Raw genomic sequence first — 20557 nt, 5'->3', positions numbered from 1 at the left:
GTATTATTGTTCATAGACTGGTTTTTAAAAATTTTATCAAATATAATTTATATCATTCCATAAATATATATATATGTATATAATTTAACATTTTACAAAACATTAAAGCCACTGCCTTGGTTTTGTTTTTTTGCAACATTGAATACTGTTAGCAAATAATTGCGCGAATCAGGACTAACATAAAACGTTAGGCTACTTTCTGGTGGCGGTAATATTGTTTTGTGCGTATCTGATTGTGAATCGCTATTTGTTGATAAACTAGCGATACCCGTACTGCTCGTTCGCAAAAATTCGGCAACTCTTGCTCTCATTTCTTGATTCATCTATACGATAATTAATTTATAATATTAATTAAATTTGAAGATAAAATTAATTTTTTTATTTTATCACATACCTCAGTATGTTCCATTGGAGAAATATTTCTCGTTGGATGAGTAACAGGTGATGGGCAAAATAAACGTAACATCGTCGAATCAGATGGATGATCAGCACCAATTAATTCTTTTAGGGAGAATATTTTTTCTACACTATCTTCGTCGACATTTACTAGTAATAGTGCTTGTCTTGTGAGGACCAATATCACAGCACGATTACTGCCCTGATGAACAACATGATCAGCACTCGCCACATGTAAAATGCTGTCTCCACTTTTTGCCAAAAGTGGCATTAATCGCCAAACATATCGCAATGAAGCAGCATTACAACCAGGCGTAGAATATTGCACAATTGGTCTCTGTCGAGGCTGAAAAGTGACATTCACTTTAATTATTAGTTATTAAATTAATTAATATTACAAATGTAATAATTTATCTTTATTAATTATTGATATTTCTAGATTTAAAATTATATTTACCGATGGCAAAGAATTCCATCCTGCACCTTGTAAAAGACCTTGTCCGGTTCGAGCAACTAATTCAGCAGCTCCACTTAAAGGTTTAGTAACTACTCCAACGAGTCCTAAACCCACACCGGTAACAAGACCCATTGTTGTCGATTCTCCAGACCAAACTTGTTGAAGTGGATGATGTGCCAAACCCGCAACAGCGGCTGTAATTTAAAAATAATAATCCCTTTTTGATTCTAACAACAGCAAAAAAGTTAAGAAATTTTTGTTCCGATTTTTTCTATTTAAGAAATATAATGGAAGCAGAATTAATTTATTTGGCTAGTTTTTTTTTTCATACCAAGAAGACTCATTCCAAATCCAGTGAGACCCTGATAAAGTCCTTGAGCCATTCCCTGTGGTCTCACTCTTCTTGCTTCCTCTTGTCGTTGAAGATGTTCTTCATCTAGTGTCAATCGATCCAAATTACGAGCGACACTCGATGCTAATTTAGTGACCGAATTTACCGTACCTGAGAAAAAAAGAAACAAAAAAAATCATTTTTAAAATTATTATAATCGTTTGAATATATTTTTTAAATAAAATAAAAACTTTACCTGCTGTAATATGCCTCATAAGACTAGCAGATCCATGTGTTATGCCAACAATAAAACCCCAAGGTCCTTGTAATAATCCTTGGAAAGGCAATGCAATAAAATCTTTAAGACCAGAACCCAATGCTTGTGCTAATCCACCTGGAGATCCTAAAATTTCCAAAGAGCCAACAACCCATCCTAAAAAAACAATATTTATTACATTTTTTACGTTTTTTATTTTTTAAGATTTTGACAAAAGTTTTATTGTCAATTTTTTGCAAATTCAAAATTTCAGAAATTTTCAAATGTCTTTTTTGAGATTATTGTTATATTTTATTAAAATTCTTCACTTTTAATGATATATTTTTTGAAAATTGCAAAATTACGACAGTTTAAATACAAAATATTCTTTTGCTTATTTTTCTTTGTAAAAATAATTTTTTATAAAAAGAAAAGAAAATTGATCAAATCTATAATTAAATGAAATAAAATAATATTTTTCTTTTATACCTGCTCCAAATATGGCTCCAGATAAATAATGCATGGTAAGTGCATTTCCCAATCTGTAAGGTGTTGTCAAGAAATTCTTCTTTTCAAATACATTAAAATACAATGGCGAATGATCTAGTGCAACATAAAGATGCACCGAAGTATGTACACTTAATAAAATTGATAATGGTTCAATAGTAAAAATTTGTAATCTTAATGGTGAACTTAAAATTTTTGCATCAATCATTATATAATCTGGTATGTACACATTTGATGCTCCAGTTAATTCTTGAATTTTTTTTCCCCCATCTAAATTAATAAAACAAGGTGGCATTAATGCTGCCGCATAATCCAATAATTGACTAACATAAGTGTCTTCGATGTATGCACTAATTGGCGCTAATTTTGCACGAAATTCTTTACAAGCTGTAAAATTTTAAACTAATTAGAAAAAAAAATTCTCAAAAATAATTTTTCTTTTTTAATAAATTATTACCTCTTTTTCCTCCATCGAATTCAAAATTTAAAATAATTGTCACTAAAGAACCCTGAGTAATATGTTGTAAATTGCTCTTTAAACAATTGCTGAAGTAAAAAATTTTCTCCTTTTTAATGGGTGTTTTTTGGCTTATTAATACCACTGGAAAATCATAACCACCCTGCTCAAACATTTGATTGTCAAATTGTAAATCGCCAATATAAATATTCATATCCATGAGATTTTGTCTTGAATCAATTGAAAGAATTGTATCGTTCATTGATAAACTCGCGACTTCAGTTCTTTGTCCATTTTCATTAATATCGTGCATCACAATTATGGTAATTCCTTGAAAATGAATTATTGCAAAACCATTTGGTTTGTTAATTTCATTTGGCCTTTCAAGAGTTTTTAAAGTATCATAATTTGGACGTGATTTTACATTTGATTTTAAATTAACACTTAATTCTTTTGTATTCTTCAATGATAAACCTGTGCACAAATTATCGTCTTCAGCTGAGAAGAAACTTGTCACTGAAGTGGAACTTTCTGAATTCTATAAAATAAATTTTGCTATTTGTTATTTCAATTTTGCAATTAAAATTTAATTAAAACTTTTAAGAGAAAAAATATTTTCTCAAAACAAAATTCATCATAATTACATATTAAAATTTTCATTAACATTATAAAATATTTACTTGTACATTTTCCAAGTCCTTTTCTTCTTCTCGTATCGATAGCGTACGGTTATAAATTACTTCAGTTTCTTGCAATTTATAATTAGTTGTCTTACACAATTTACTTCGAATATCTCGCGCTGATACTTCCACCTGTGATGTAAATTAAAAACAAATGTTCAACATATTTTTTCTATTTGATTTTAATTATAGAATATAATTTAAATAAAAAAAAAAATTAGAAAAATTATTCTCACTTGTGAAATAGGACCAATATGTAAATAGGTTGTATAACATCGAGTTTGCATGATTACTTTGACATCTCCATAATAAGGAAGTCGAACAAATTGCTCCGATGTTTCATTAATTGACGGAGACAAACTTATACCACGAGACCATCTTAAAGATTTATTATCTAGAATTTTTATTTTTTAATAAGGTTTTAAAAAATATTAATTTCCAGCTAAATAGAAATCCTGATAGATAAAAAAAAATTTCTGAAATACCTTTTTCACTGAAATCATCATCCTCAGTGGGAGGTGTTGAAAACAATAAAATTGAACTGACATTTGTGGGTGAAGAATCTGGCATTCTATTAGCAATTGTCGGTACTGTATAATGACACAAACTTCCACTTTCAATTTTACACATCCAAGAAAAATGTTGAGTGTCTTGCACAATTCCGTCTACAAGAAAAATAAACGGAAATAAAATTACGAAAAATAAATTAAGCTTCAATTATTACTCTTACCTGCAGTTTCATTTGCTTCGCCGATGAAAATTTTAAAAAAGCAAGCATTATCGATCATCAATTGAGGATGTTCATCTGGATGAATTAAAATGTACATTGTTCCTTTATCTTCTTGTGTTGTGACAACAACTGGTACAGTTGAATAATCATTCTTTAAAAAAAAACGTTATTATTAATTTTTTAATTACTTTATTAATAATAATTTTATTATTAAATCCTACGCTAAACAAAATAATGGGAAACAAAAAATATTAACATATTAAAATTTCTTACCGGAACAGCAACAGTTTTTCGATTGATATTTTGATCAACTCTTACGGGACAAGACCATTGATGGCCCAAACTAAATGATACGTACAAAACAACTGAATCGAAATTTGATGAATCAATTAAATGCCACTGTGTTATTGGCATCGCTTGCCTATTAAATAAAAATTAATTCTTAAGAAAGTATTATAAAAGTTAATCCATATATTTCTATTATAATATTAATTATATTATTTATTACATATAATAATCTATTATTTTAATAAAAAAAAGTCTGATTTTTAAAAATTAAATAAATTAAAAAAAAAAATTATTTTTTTAATACACTTACTTTTGATCTTCCGTTGGTAAAATATTTATACTATAAGGTGTGAGATCATATGGCAATTGAAAATTAGTTAAATCTTCAGAAACAGCCAAAGTAGCTACACATAATTCTTGACTCGTCATATTTCCAATGACATAACTGCTACAAATTCGTACAAAACGCATATCTTCAAGCATGGAACTTTTGATATTTAAAATGCAAACCTAAAAATATGAATTTTTTAAAAATAAATTTAAAATTTATTTTTTAAAAATTCTTTAAATTTCAAAAATTTCTTACACTTGAACCACAATCAATGTAAGTTTTCATATTTCCTTCGAGCGGAATTAATCCGCCAATTTTGGGCATATAAAAACTTTGACTCCAATCAGGTCGAGATAGTTGAAGAGCGGAAGATGTATAATATGTATCTCCAATTCCAACACCCAAATTAAATGTACCCTAAGTGGTAAAGATTTAAATTGAATTATTTTTTTGTTGATTTAGAATAAAATGAAATTATAAATTAGTTTTATTAAAACTTTTAAAAAATTATTCTGTAAAATTAATTTTTCACCTCTAATTTAGGAGGAGCAACAATTCCAAAATGTGGTAAAGAACAAAGTTCAACGTCCTCAGCCACTAGGGAAATATGGCAACCGGATGAATTTAAAATGAAACACCAAGGTTGCAATTCCAAAAGCAATGTACTTGAGACTAATCCAGCATCTTGATATTTTACCTGAAATTACACAAAATACAAGCATATTTACATAAAATATTCATAATTTATAAACTTTGAAAATATTAAATTCGAAAATAAAATTTAAACAAAATAAAGGCACATGTATTTTTTAAAAATTTTATAACACTTTTTTTTTGCATTTTTGTTTTGTTTGTGAATTTTTTGTTTCAAATCTCGTAAGTAATTTTCACAATTTTCAAAATTTTCAGTTACTCTTCAAGTTAATTATTTTTCTTTTTTTATACTTTTCAAAAAAATATCATGTAAAAAATGAAAAATTCATTTTTTTTTAATCAAAATCTTATAAAAATCGTTAAAAATTAGATAGAAAAGTGAAAAAATTTTCAAATTGATCGGTTAACAAAAAAATATTTAAATATACTTGTAATAGGATAAAATTTTTACTTGAACGTGCGTCTGAGGTTGTTCAGCAGCGATCCATTCAAAAATTTCATCATTTTGAAAAGGCCATTGCAATTCATTTTTCGATGATTCTAATGCTTTTAAAATTTCTTGTATATTTTCTTTCTCAGGTCTCTTAAAAAATATTCTTTGATCCACAGAACTGTAGGACAATGGAACATATGGATTCGATGCTGAAACTCCACTTCTGCAAAAAAAAAAAAAAACAAAAACATTTTTTCCATATATTATATTTAAATTAAAATATTACGAATGTTTTTAATGTATCACAAAAGAGGAGGGGAGGAGAAATTCAAATAAAATTTTGTACGACACTTACTCTAATTGAAAAGTGAGTTGATGAAAATGTTCGAAAGTACCAGGACAATATAATTGTTGTTTTTCTCCTCGACCTTTGACAGTCGTGTGAATTAATCCTTTTAAAGAAGGAGTTTCAATTTGAACCTTAGCAGGAACTGGTAAAAATGATCGAATCATGTACAAAGGACTCAACACAGCCTGTGTGAAATAAATTATTAGTTATAAGGAAATCTATAATGAAGTAAAAAAAAAAAAAAAAAGAAAAAAGAATTTTGAATACTCACGAGAATTTTAGATTTTCCCTTGTCTTCTTCTTTTACTATTCGTACCCAAATACTGATAAATTGACCTCTTTCTTGTAAAGGCACTACAAAAAACAATTAAATTCATTTTTCAGTAAAAAATCGAATAATAATTTTTAATCATTAGAATTTAAAATTTTTCTATTAACCTTTAACCAACCAAGGTTGACCCCATTTGGTATTTGGTTGCAATGGAATATCACCAGTCCATGAAAGATTTGGAATACTCGAAAATCTTAAACGCATTGTCATATTTGAATTATCGCCCAAGACAATTGATGAGGGTTGACTTTTTCCCGGTACAAAATATAAATCCTGAAATGTTCCTGATTTTTCCTTTGATTGCAATTCATATTTAACTAATTTCATTTGAAAACAATCTGTCAATTGATTTGTAATGATAAATTGTCCCGCGAATGTAACCAATTTTTGTGTAGCTGATATTGATGTAACACTAATGGAAATTAAAATATCCGATGAATTTCCAAAATCAACATTTTGCACACCATCTCTATTGACAGCAAATGATTTACTCCAAATCCAATTATTATTATCCTCCAATGATATTCTTAATGATTGATTATTTGCATGTCGCCATGAATAAAAATAACATTCTCTACTTTTCAATAAAATATTATCGTCAGTGTCATTTTGTCCAAAACGAATTGAAATATTACAATCGTTTGCAATTATAAAACGTGTGATAATAATTGCCAATTTATTTTCATCATCAAGAGCAATTGACCATAAATTTGCAGACACTGCCAATGTGTGACTTAGCGCTGGACTTAATTTCAATGAAAATGGATTGCATGTCATTGAAATGTCAATTTTCTCACTAATTGATATTTGTAATTTTTCATACATATTGTCAATGACCTCTTGAAGTATTAATAGGCCATAATCCAAAATATGAACACGAATTATTCCACTGACATCAATAAGTGCCGAATCATCGTGCCATTTATTGAAAATAAAAACAGCTTCCTTGTGCTCAACACACATGAAACATTGCATTTCAGGAATCATACCATTTAGTGTATATTCAGTGAGAGGCGGTGGAAGTTTATCGTAAGCATTTGGTGAAATATAATTATAGAGGGCTAAATTAATTGAACTAACATTCAATGCTGCCTGTATATTTGGAATGATGAGGGAATTAAAATAAGAATCAATTCGTAAACAGGCAATTAATGCACGAGTTGGAACAAGAGTTTTTGAAATTGATGATGAATTCGATGATCCCAAAACAATTCTCCAAACACTTGCAACTGCACGTGCTGGCGTTTTATCAGGTAAATCTAAACGATAGCTGTCCGTCTCGGATAAATAGAATTCTACATATTTTTTATAAACACTTTGGCTCTCACTCCAATATTCAATAACACAGTGAATTCGATCTTCGGTGTCATCCTCACTCCACGCCTGAATATTCAAATTTAAAGATTATAATAATTTTTTTTTTCAAAATTTAAACATATTTTTGTTTAAATTATTATATCAAATAATAATTTAATAATAAAGAATTAGAAATATTCACCTCAAATGGAACAGGAGAAACATGTATTCTTGTTAGAGCTCGAGGATGTGGATATCTCCAAGCCATTGCTTGTTGAGGGAATGTAAAAAATACAACCTAAAAAAAAAAATTTCAACATATTCAAAATACACAGAAATAAAATATTTCATTATTTAATTAATGTGATATTATTATGATAATTAATATATTTTAATTTATAAATCAGGGCGTCTACATTACAATTTGTAAATTTTTTAAACATAATTTCTAAATTAAGACTACAAATGACGAATAAATTCAAAAAAGAGCCAACACCAAATTTAATGGAAAACAGTACATTTTTTGTAATTCCAATTCCAATTTTTAAAGTTTGGACATACTAATATATAATAATATAATAAAAGTTTACCTGATAAGGCAATGGAAGATCATCGGCGGTACCATCCACAAATTGAAAGACACCCGATTTTAAATCATCTTTATAATGTTGTTCAGTAATTGTCGACGACGATGATGATGATGATGAATTTTTCTGTTGAGCTTTATAATCTGATGATTGACAAGTGTTTCGATTGAAAAATTCTTGTAAATCAAGTAAAACAGTTTTAATTATTTGTAAATGTTGTGGACCACAATTCAAATGAATACTATCGCTGTCGGCTTGTATTTGAATTTGAGGAAATGAATTTGCATCTTGCCATGATTCCCATAGTAAACATATTGTCACATTACAGCACCATGGATTTAAAATAACTTTCATATTATCACGAAACGAGCCCGATATTACAAATGAATCTAATGTCACATTTCCATAGATTCTTTCGGGTCTTATAACATTTAATACGCTTCCAGCCAATGAAGCTAAACTAATTATTATTTCCGCTCCTGATTCAGATGTGAATGAAAATACAATTTGTTTTGTAATAAGATTAAAATCAGGTATTGTATATTTAATGGAACGAGGTGATGATTCCTGGGGAATATTACTCAAATCGCTGGAAGACTTGGTGGATAATTTTATGATACTTTGATCTTCTACGAAACACTCTTTTACCTAAAAAATTATTTTTATTATTAATAAATTGATAAAAATTAATATTTGATCATTAATTTTACTAATTTTATACCTTGTCAATGATGGAATTAACTTTTTTTTGTCTCTCAAGAGAAAAATATATTTTAGTTGGACGACTCATATCGAGAAAGAATTGTGGACTTTTTCCTGGTAATGTTTCACATTTTATTGTAATAAAGGAAGGTGGAATTCCAGTATCTGGATGACGTTCTCCACTTTTTACTTGAATTATAAATACTTTAAAATCTTCACTTGTTGGCATTGAAGTATAATCTCGACGCTCTTCATTTCCCAATGAAATTGCCATATCGAAACAGGAAAACTGAGTAATGATTTTAATATAAAAATGAAATTATATTTTTTAAACTTTTCGAAAGATAGTAAAATAAATTTTTCTCTACCTGAATCTTTTGGGTTAAATGCTGTTGAGAGATGTACAAATTTGGTTGATCAATCATAAAATAAAATAAAAGCTGCTTATATTGACTGTTATCGTCTTCAAAATTATCTTCATCCTCCTGAAATAATATTCATTGGAAAAAAAAAAAATTGAGTGCAAATTAGTTTTTTCTATAAAAGTACATTTTTGTTAAACATACAAAAAAAATAATATTTAGTTAAATTAAAATTAAATACTCACAGATGAATAGAGATTATCAATTGTCTTTTGTAATTCATAAAATATAAATGTGATTTTTCCACAGTTTACTAAAAATTCAAAAGGAGGAAGCGTAACGACTCCTTGTACAAGAGGTTTTCCCTAAATAAATATTGGAAAATATTACAAAGTTATTTGTGTTAATTATTAATTTTGTTCTTCCATTATTTAAGATACTTACAATACTTGTTGAATTCATGCTGGCAGTTTCAAAATCAAATGACAAATCAACTTCTGATTCATTTGCTTCATTAATTTTGCGAGGTGAAGATTTAGTATTTATTGAACAAGACTTTGCAATTTCAACAGAAACATGAGAAACAGTTGGTTTGCAGAGATTAGAAAATAAATTATTAAATTCAGCATGAAGAGCAGATAAAAGACGTATTTGATGTAAATTCATTGTCACATCAATGTCAGTGAGACAATTTATTTCGACAGCGCTTCCACATACAATTATTTTCGGTTCAAATATAATAGTTGGTGCAATTATAATACACAGGTCAAATCTTCGAAAAATTAAAAATTAATATACTATTAATAATAATAATAACTATAATAATAATAATCTTGAGTAATAATTATAATTTCTATAAAGTTTAAGTAAAGTTTACGAAATTAAAATTTAAAAAATAAAATCTAAAAAAAAATTTTTTAATCATAAATTTTTGTAAAATTTACCTTGTTATTATGGGAAAAGTAGAAAAATGAAGTTCTAAACTGCTTCCATTTCCTAATTTATTCCATTCAACAGCTGGATTTTCATGCATTGTGTAAAGATAAGATTGAGACATTCTCTGAGAAAAATATTATTATTTATTATTAATTATTAATTAATTTAAAAATAGAATTCAAATTTTTGTAAATAAAAATTTTCACCTTCGTTATACTTTGTTGATAATTTTTCCAAGTAGTTGTATAAGTGGAAATTCCATTAACATTAATTTGATATTGTCTATCCTCAACAGCAGAACCTGGAATATTTAAAATATTTGCTTGCGCCGCAAGTTGATAAACATCCATTCGCAATGGAATTCTACAAATAGGATTTTCTGCCCGAGGCGAAATTTTAATACCATCTAACTGTTAAAAAAAATTATTATTATTATTATTATTACTTTTTTTTCTATTTTATATATGGAAAATTTCAATCAGTATTTAATAATAATAAATTTTATTTTAAACCTGAAACATTAAAAGATCGTGCTGTAATCCTTGCACAATTGTCGTTGAAACTGGTAGCATTAGACGAATTCCTTTAAAATCCAAATAAACAAGTGGAAGTGTCTCATTTCTTAATTTTGTGATACCAATTAAAGGTGGAATGATAGTGTTTTCTTGTAAACTTGAATTCAATGTGACATTATCATGAAAATTTAAAAATGGTTTAACTAATTGTACAAATTTTCCCATTACACTAGGCGGTAAAATAAGATCCAACATTTGAATCTTTACGTCCACTTCTGTTATATAACTACCTGAAAGCTTCATTTCTTCAGCTCGAAAGTCTTTCTGATAAATGAAAACGAAAATTAGAATCATAATTAATAATAATAAAATTACTAAATCATGCAGGCAGTTCGATGGTTTCTACTTGGAAAATAAAGAAACATGTATTTTAAAAAGTTTTCATACCTAACATATTCTATTTATTAAAATATAAAATAAGAACAACTTTGGACTATTTGAATTTTTTTTTCTCATTTCTGAAGAATTATATTTTTTTGAAAGAAAAAAAATCCACAAGATTGATTGTTTGGAATCGTGAAAAAATTAACATTTTTCACTTTTCATAGAATATTTTTTTTAAAAAAAGTATAAAAAAACAAAAATAAAACTCTACTAGTAGTGGCAAGTAGAAAAATCGCTTTTCTTTATTTTTTAAACAGAAAAACGTATTTTACAGTAAAATAAATTCATTATCCAAATGCCTCCATAATTTGCAAAGAATTCGATTTGTTCCATGTTTAAAAAAAAAAAAAAATACCTTATGAGACTTATACTGTTTGTTGGCACCCCAGCGAGTATGAACATTTCCCAATTTTGCTTTTGTTAAAGTGAAATTTAAAAATCCAGTGTCTTCACCTTTTTCAAAATTATCTTCTCGTCCACACATCAATAAACCAACATATTCACCAAAATCCCAATTTCGATTATTTAAAGATCTAATTTAAAAAAATAATTTAATATTTCAGACTATTTAAATAACAAACGCAAATGGAATAATCGTAAATGATAAATAAATAAATAAATAAAAATTTCATTCCTAATTAGAGTTTAAAATAAAATTTATAAAAATTTCCATTTACCTTGAATAATGGAAAATAGTGGCAGTTGTTATTTTATGAACCAATTTAAAATAAACAGGTTGTATATCTGCTGAAGTTATGATGTCTTCTAATTCCAAAACTAATTTTAAAAGAGCATAATCTGGTTGTTGAGATGTGTAAAATTTAAATATAACTTTTGTTATTGTCCACTGAACCCACGCGGACAAAACTAATCCATTTTTTTCTGGAAAAAAATCGTTAATATATAAATACAACAAATTGTGATAACAGTAAGTAAAAGAAAAAAAAACGTAAATTTTTTTTTTTTTTTAAATTAAATATTAAATATTTTTGCATTAAAATTCACATTACCTTGATTTAAATTATCTTTCGATACAGACATTGTTGATGTTGTAGTTGTATCTTCTGGATATGCAAATTGTGATGGACTTGAAGGAGATGGCATAATAAGAAGAGATTCTTGATCATTTTTCATAAGTGTCGATGAAGTGTAAATATTTTTCTTCATTTCAATGATATTTTGTATTGTTTTTGAAATATTCGTTATTATATCTCTTAAAAAAGTTATCTATAATTTTTTGAATTATAAAGAGAAGAAAAAAATTGTTGTTGAGGATAATAATTTTTAAAATAATTCAATTTATTTAATTAAATATTAAATTGGATATAATATTTAAAAAAAAAAAATTTCAATATAATCAAATTTTTTTACCTGCTCCTCTGATGCTGAAATAATAATTGGCGTTGTATCGATATAAATCGATAATTGCATCGATGAAAGTTTAATATTTGATTCGGATGAATTAAATTTTGTTGTTAATGCTATTGTTGCATTAAAGGAAACTTGTTTAATAAAATTTTTCCTTTCACCTTGTTTAAGAGTGTAACATTGAAAATCTAAAATTTCTAATTTCCAGGGAAAACTTTGATGTTCTGTTAATAGATTAAATTTTATATAGATACTGTTTGGTAAAATATGAATTAATAATAGGTATGTAATAATAATTAGAATAATAATATAATTAATTCCTTTTTCCTTTTCTTTTTTCCTAATATTAAATATTGAAAAATTCTTACTGTATGTCCATATCGATTTTGGTAAAACAATTGGCAAATCTTGGAGATATTGATTCAAAATATCAGCTTGAGCACCGGCTGAATTAATAATTAACATTGGCATTTTTACCACCAACACTTGTAGATTTTCATTATTTCGTATTGCTCGATCTTTTGCCTCTTCGATACCTAGACAATATTTAAAAAAATTATAAAATTTTTATTTATTTTTAATTATATGGAAAATTGACTTTTAAAATTTTGAATACTTGAAAGTTATATAAAAAAAAAATTGATACCATTGGCATCGATTCCACTCATTGTATTAGTTGGTATGTAAATGGTAATATGTCCGACATATCCACTTAATACAAGGCCATGCCACCAAGGATAAAGATCGATTAATCTTTCCAATAATTTTGGTTTCTCTAAATTCTGCAATTGTAAAGTCACTTTATTTACTTTTTTATCGTCTACTACTATTTTATGAAACAATTAATTCACATAAGATGAATAGTAAAAAAAAAAGAAAAAATAAATTACTAATTAAATTAATTGAAATTAAAGAGAAAAAATAAAAACAATAGCATACTTTTTACCTCTTGTTTGGTACTTTCGTTACTTGGTTGATTTTTTTCAGTCTCATTAATTTTATAAATAGTGGGCGATTTTTCCGTTAATTCATCATGTTTCCTCTTTTCTTTATCCGACGAACTATGAACACTTTCATGTAGACTAGGAAATTTTCGTTTCTTACTTCCAGTATTTGATGAGCGTTCAGAAGATTGTTGCCTTGTTTCTTGTTTCGCTGAATAGAGAGTATCTAATTTATAATATTTAACACGATACTCTAGCCATTGTAACAGTAAAGGATCGAGACATCCTTTTACTGGTCCTACATGGAATGACATGACAGTTGGGAATCTTTGATTTTTCGAATCTTTGGAATATTGTATCACAGCCGATAAAAGAGAATTACACTCCAAATTTCTATTTAAAAAAAAGAAAAATTTTTACATTTTAGTTTATTTTCTCCCCTAAAAAAAAAACTAGAATCTTAATTTAATTTTATTAAAATTATAATTTAAATAAAATAAATAGAAATATTTATAGAAACTAGTAAAATAATTACCGTTGATCTTCTATTTCTGGACCCGAAAGAATGAAAGCTTGATCGGTTTCATTGTGAGCAAAAATTTTAACAGAGCCTATATTAACATTAGTGGACTGAACTGCCAGTGACTTGATATTTCGAAAATTTATATTTTCTAAACACAGTTCAAGATAGGTTGGCCCTAAAAGAAAACAAAAAAATATATAAAATAATAGAGAAAATAATTTAAATATGTTTTTAAAAGTTTTTTTAAACCATAAATGAAATAATTTAGTGTCTATTAAAATTTGGGAATAAAATTAAATACTTTTTCCAAGTTTTGAAAAAAATTTTAAACTTTTCCAAATTAAGACCTAATTATTTTTTTAATTCGATTATTTTTCAAATTTAAATCTTTTTATTTGTTATTTATGTAAATTTAATTATTATAAAATAAAAATATCTAGTAATTTAATTATTTTGAGAATTACATTATTTTATAGATTCAATTATTTATATTTTTATTGAATTTATTTATTATTTATATTATACTAAATTTTTGGAAAAATATTATTTGATAAAATTATTTTGCATAACTTTTGCTTTTTCATAATTCTGTCTAGAAAATTTGTTTCATTATTAAAAATAATATTAATAATTAGAATACTTAAAATTATTTTAAATTCATTTTAAAATAATTTAACAGTTCAAGTTCAATGAATTGTCACCTATATTATGATAAAAAAATTGAAGAAAAAAAACCTACTCTTTTCATTGCAAGCGTCGTCAAAGAGAGATGAACATACAAGAGCATTTGTTGTATCGTCTGGTTGAAAAATTGATGAAATTATAGAACTTGCAACCATAATTTTTGATTTTGTGCCAGTTATTGTGATTCCATCCACTTCAAAATTATAGGAACCATGAATTATATCTGAACTCGTCCAATATTGACGGTAAAGTAAAATTGTTGCATTACAATTAACTGTACAAGGCATTATTATTGACGTATGGCAAGTGGGTTTTAAAAAAAGTTGAAAATTTAGTCCCTGCATCTGTAAAAAAAAATGAAGCATTAGTAAAATTATGAAAATATTCTTTCTTTCTATTTTCGAAAATTAAATTGTAATTTTACAAAATTTGCTCTTTACCAGTCCTTTAACTTCTCTATGACATTGATTAAACATATCTTGAGGTAGATCAGTTTGTTTAGAAGCACACGCTGCCACTCTAAATGGATAGATTGGCTCTTTCACTTCAATTTTTATCTCATCCCATTCAATAGTTGTATAAGGATCGTCTGAGAGAGCTGGCGTTAATGGTTCCGTCTATAATATCAATTTTAAATCTCTATTTTATTAAAATATTTATCAAATATAAGAAATAAAAATAAAATAATTGAAATTATTTTTGTCAGAAATATTTAAACAAAATAATTAGATAAAATTTAGGACAAATATAAATAATAATGATGAAAAATTTAAATTTTAAATGATCATTTACTACTAGAATTAATTAAAATAATTATCAAAAAAATAAAAATTAAGTCAGACGATAATTCAGATATTAAAAATTTGTCAAATTCAAAAAATGTCCAATTATAATTAATGAAAATTTACTCGAGACTCGACGTATTTTCGTTGTCTTTGCAAACCCGTGATTCGATGATCGGCCAATTGCAATTGAATTGCCCCTTTAATCATAAATAATTTGATTTCCATTTTGGAAATATTTTCTCTTAATGCTTCATATTCTTCTACAGTTACTGGTGGTAATTCATCAATAGTTGGCTCTAAATAATAAAAATAATTTTAATTAAAAATTTGTCTACTTTATAATTGTATATATCTTTTAAAAGAAATCATAATATAAATAAGTGAGAAAATTTTATACCTGGCTTCGGTACAACGTATGGGGCATAATCATATTTTGAAGCTGCTTGAATTATTGTATCAGCACGATGAAATACTCCAGAACTCAAGCGAATCATTAAATCACCAATGGCAAATCTCACCACTCTATGTTCTGGGAAATTGCTGCATAAATATTAAAATATTTAAAAAATAATTATATATCTTTCAAAAAAAAAAAAAATTTGAACTACAGTAACTAAACTGAATTTAATATTTAGAAGAAAGTAATTTAAATTAATTAGAAAATCGAAATTAAAATCTTGAAAAATTTGAAGTATTTAATTTAACAAAATTAAGTATTTTAAAAAGATTAGAAATAAATTCTTTAATAAAGTAAAAATTATTTTATTATAATAATAAAGTAAAAGTATAGACAATAGAGTCGATAAAATTCAATTCGTTTAAAGATTATTTATATAATCACAAAAAAAAACCTGTATTCAAAATTTGATCCAAATTCTAATAAATCCTCAGGAGTAACATCTTCTGATAGTTCCATGTGATGAGCATAATCAATCATAAATGCTGGACATCTCTCTAGCATTTTCTCCACTAATTTTTATTTTTAAATGAAGATTATTTTTTTTTTAATGTAAAAATTAATTTTCTTAAAAAATAAATATTTTTATAGATTTAATTAAAAAGAATGAATCTATATTGATACCTGGATAAGCAGAAAGATGATTGTCAATTCCATGTTTATAAATTCTCTTTTTGCCTTTATTTTCTACAGCTTCATCATCAAAAAGTGTGTCTTTCAAATGATCAATGGTTGATTTTCCAACCATTAAGTACAGAGGAGGCTAAAAGAATTTTAGGACTTTTTAGAAAATTTTAGAATTCACTTTTTTTAGTTTTAGTAATAATTTATCATTAAGAAAAAATATATTTTTTTATTAATTCTTAACTAATAATCTAAATTACCCTGACTCCGTCAATAACTTCGGAATGACCACAACTACAAGAACCTCTAGGATACACATGTATACTTCCAAATCCCATTTGAAAATTAGTCATTGATACACCTTGAAATAAAGCATCAAGTACAGCGCCAGTGAATCTTAAAGATAGAAATGATTTGTACTTGATTTTTCGTGGCTTGTAAAATAATTGTTCCTTGATACTCTCTGTGACCTAGTATAACAATTAAAGATCTTAAAACATTAGCAATTTTTAATACTTTACAGTAATAAACGTTTAAAAATATCAACATTAAGAAAATAAAAGAATTTTATTTAAATTTTTGTTATTTATTGTAAAATTATTATTGATATCATAATACAAAGAGTCAATTATTTTTTAGAATTTTTATATTTTTGTGAAAAAAAATATATACCTTGAAAGTTAGTGTTGCATCATCTATATAAATTCCAAGATGTACTGTGTGTCCAGCAAAAGTCATTGCCTGTTCATTTGACCATTCATTATCCCAAGCAACTGGAAAAATAGAAGACATTGTGTTCCATGCCCATCCACCCCAACCGACAGCTTCGGTTGATGTTCCAGGTCCTGAATTAGAATCTTCTGTAAAAGAATAATGATTTTCATCAAAAAATTTACATTTACTTAAAAATCAATTTAACAAAATCTGATAAATCAATTTTTGAAATTTTTTTTTGCAAACGCGATTTCTATAATTTTACTTCTCATATATTTGAAAAAGTCAAATAAGCAAAAAATAATTGTGAACCTTGAATAATATTTTCTTTATCATCAGCAGAAGTCGAAGATTTGTCTTTCTTTTCAGGAAATTGTTTTGTTTTCAATGCCATTAATAGAGCTGTTAATCTTAATAGCATTGGTACTTGCTGTTCAGTTGTGCTGAATTCCATTTTTTCACAGTGAAGATCTAATCTCGTGACTGAAGCTCGTTTCGATGTGTTACTATGATAATTCATTATCATTCGAATTACCATTGAACATCTATATAATACAGGATCCTGAAATTTAAAATGTACTTATAAAAATAAATATATAAATTTGATTGAATAAATAAACTACAAATTTGACTTATTTTATTATTGTCTTACCAAGTTGCAATATATTAAATTTAATTTTTAATACATTTTTTTTTTATTTATTTTAAGTATCAGAAACAAAATACATACTTGATAAATTTCTATTTTTCCCGAAGTATCCATTTTATCCAAACAGAGAGTCAAATCCTGAATAGTTATAAGTTTTTGCAACATAACTTCATAGCTACTGACGTCTAAAAAATAAAGAACTTTGTTGTTGATTTGTAAAAAAATATTGAGTGTAAAATAAATTAATAAAATTAGTTTATATCTTCTTCTGTCTAAAAATTAAATTATTTTTTAATTAATTCACCTGTAAATGCCGGTTCCCATTTGTTGTTAACAGTTTGCATGCTCAAATATCGAACATTAATACTGAGAACAATGTCTTCTTCAACGTATTTTAATATTAAATTATTACAAATTATTGTTATATTATTTATAACTTTCGTTACAATACTTTTAATATATCCAGGTGGTGTTTCTTCCCTAAAATTTAAGTACAATTAAAAATTAACATTTATCTAATTAGTTTTTATTTTTCAACAATTGACTTATTTTTTTAATTATTCTAGGGGTTTTTCTTTTTTTTTATTAAAAAATAAAAATATTTACACCGAGGGGGAATTTACTCAGGTAGTCAAGTGTACACTCTTCCTGTAATACTTGTGTAATAACGTGTAATACCGTGTAATACCGTGTAATAATGCATTATTACGGTGCTGTAATAACGCAAAAAACTCTGTAATATCTCTGTAATAATGTGTAATACTCTGTAATAACGTGTAATAACTGAGTAATAAGGGTAATATGAGGTGTAATACCGGTAGTCAAGTGTACACGTTTTTAACTAGTAAATTCCCCCTCGATTTACACTAATTTGATTATAAGGAAATTTTAACATGTTACTTACTGAACAACTTCGCTTTGTCTTTTTTGAGAATATGTAGAAGAATTGTCGCTGTGAGACTCATCCTTAAGTTTTAAAATGCACTCTAAAATATAACATTTTATTTAATAGTCAAAATATTTATTTATTTTTATTAATTGTAATATTATTGTAAGAAAAAAAAAATAGAAATATAAAATTTTATACCAATTGTATTAATAGTGACAACAATGGGTTCCGATGTAATTTTAACCCACGGTACATGAATTAATAATTCATGGATATGTCCACTGACGAGGCTAAATGGAAGATTTAATTGTTCTTCTAATACTTCTAATCGCAAATCAAGATTCTGAAAAGATGCATCTCCACCCCATAAGGATACCTAAAATAATAAATGTAAATAATAAAAAAAAAATTAACGTTCTAAACTTTAATAATAAAAAAAAAATTTACATCTATAATAATAATAATAAATACCTTAATGGCAAATACTAAAATAACTATGATATCTAATCAACAACAATGATAATAATTACCTGCGATTGTTCTGGCTTGAAGTTTTTAACATATTTTTCCACGTAACTCAATATTACTGGAGTTATATACGATTCTAATTTAAACATAGTGAATTTTAAAATATTGGAACATCCTTTAAATTAGATTTCTCTAATATTTATCAACCTTAGACTCGGAAGAACATCACTGTTAAATAAATTAAATAATGATAAATTTATAAAAACAAATTCGTTATATAAAACAATAAATTACATACTTCTATATAGCATTAGCCGAAAGTTTTGAACGTTCATATGAACGAAATATTTTTTTTAATCTATAAATTATTAAAAATTATGATGACCATGTAAAATAAAACAGTAAATTAAACAATTATTAAATTAATAACTTCTTTTTAGATATTTTGAACAATATTTTGTAATAAAATTCGTACTTAAATAAGTTGCAAAAAAAATTTCGTTCATATGAACGTTCAAAACTTTTCGCTCATTATATAGCTGAAAACAATAAATAATTCTGTACATAATTTTTTTTCGATAAAAACATTAATAAAGTAATACAAAAAAATGTATTACAATATGGTAAAATAAAAGACAAAATGTAATTTACTTAAAAAGTAAATATTTAATTACTTTATATAAATTACTAAAATAGGTAGTAAAGAAAAATAAATAAAAAATTTAGAATTATTTTTTTTTTAATATTTAAATAAGATTGTAAATCGAATGAATATTTAGAAATTTTTGTTATTATTGATAAAATAGAGCAATATTTTTGTTATAGTTAACAATTTTTTTTAATTAAAAATAAAAATTATCTACACTTATAAAATAAAAATTATAGGTTATAATAATGAATATTTTTTATATTAAAAAAAGAATTTATTCACCTGTTAGTTGTGCACTTTTTTGATATAAAAAAAATATAATTGAGTGCAAATTTAATTAATTACACAAAATGTCATTTCATTTTTAATTACAAAAGATTTTAAATACTTTTTTTTTAAATATACATAAAACACCACACATTCACATATGTCATTTGACTGACAAAATTGTACACTGTAAAAAAAGGAAAATTTTTGATAAATTATAATTGTAAAATTATTAAAAATTTTTTGCACTTTTACTATATACTTTAATTGCGGTAATATTGCAAAGTTGCGGTTATGTTTATGTGGAAGTGCCACTGCCATGTAAAATTGTAAATTTATATAAAATGACGTCACACGTCAGATGACGTATTAAATATATACATGGCAGTAGATGTTTTCTTCAATCATAAGTAACAAATTATTAAAAATATATGAATATTAATAAAGACGTTTTTTTCTTAATTAAAGATTTTAAATAAAAATATGTTATTTCA

General features: G+C 25.8%; 1 protein-coding gene across 2 annotated transcripts; it reads right to left on the bottom strand.

Annotated features, from left to right (window-relative positions):
* Positions 1-21: 21 nt before the first annotated feature.
* On the bottom strand, positions 22-20367 carry LOC127290271 (intermembrane lipid transfer protein VPS13B). Of its 2 annotated transcripts, none has more exons than XM_051318746.1 (51): positions 20079-20367; positions 19210-19375; positions 18878-19055; positions 18695-18776; positions 18095-18270; positions 17872-17975; positions 17454-17703; positions 17100-17287; positions 16688-16897; positions 16428-16566; positions 16198-16315; positions 15744-15886; positions 15470-15642; positions 15002-15178; positions 14617-14905; positions 13890-14052; positions 13357-13747; positions 13057-13192; positions 12779-12946; positions 12414-12634; positions 12053-12269; positions 11720-11924; positions 11398-11575; positions 10596-10922; positions 10290-10493; positions 10092-10207; positions 9592-9919; positions 9393-9512; positions 9154-9270; positions 8805-9074; positions 8087-8731; positions 7699-7794; positions 6308-7583; positions 6141-6223; positions 5876-6054; positions 5539-5743; positions 4966-5130; positions 4689-4850; positions 4413-4612; positions 4088-4235; positions 3815-3965; positions 3570-3749; positions 3321-3478; positions 3091-3216; positions 2405-2942; positions 1930-2334; positions 1441-1617; positions 1185-1355; positions 854-1047; positions 395-742; positions 22-323 (listed from the first exon to the last, which is right to left on the bottom strand). In XM_051318746.1, the coding sequence occupies exons 2-51, from the start codon at positions 19294-19296 to the stop codon at positions 93-95; spliced, it is 11313 nt and encodes a 3770-aa protein (XP_051174703.1). In that variant the 5' UTR covers positions 19297-19375; positions 20079-20367; the 3' UTR covers positions 22-92. The 2 variants fall into 2 exon arrangements, with proteins under 2 accessions (XP_051174703.1, XP_051174702.1); XM_051318745.1 differs by having other exon boundaries at positions 3085-3216; positions 20079-20366.
* Between the last annotated feature and the right edge of the window lie 190 nt (positions 20368-20557).

Source organism: Leptopilina boulardi, unplaced genomic scaffold, assembly GCF_019393585.1.
Source record: "Leptopilina boulardi isolate dan_hultmark-lab unplaced genomic scaffold, ZJU_Lbou_2.1 LbouV2_58, whole genome shotgun sequence".
NCBI lineage: Eukaryota > Metazoa > Arthropoda > Insecta > Hymenoptera > Figitidae > Leptopilina > Leptopilina boulardi.
This window is presented reverse-complemented; position numbering and strand designations above follow the sequence as displayed.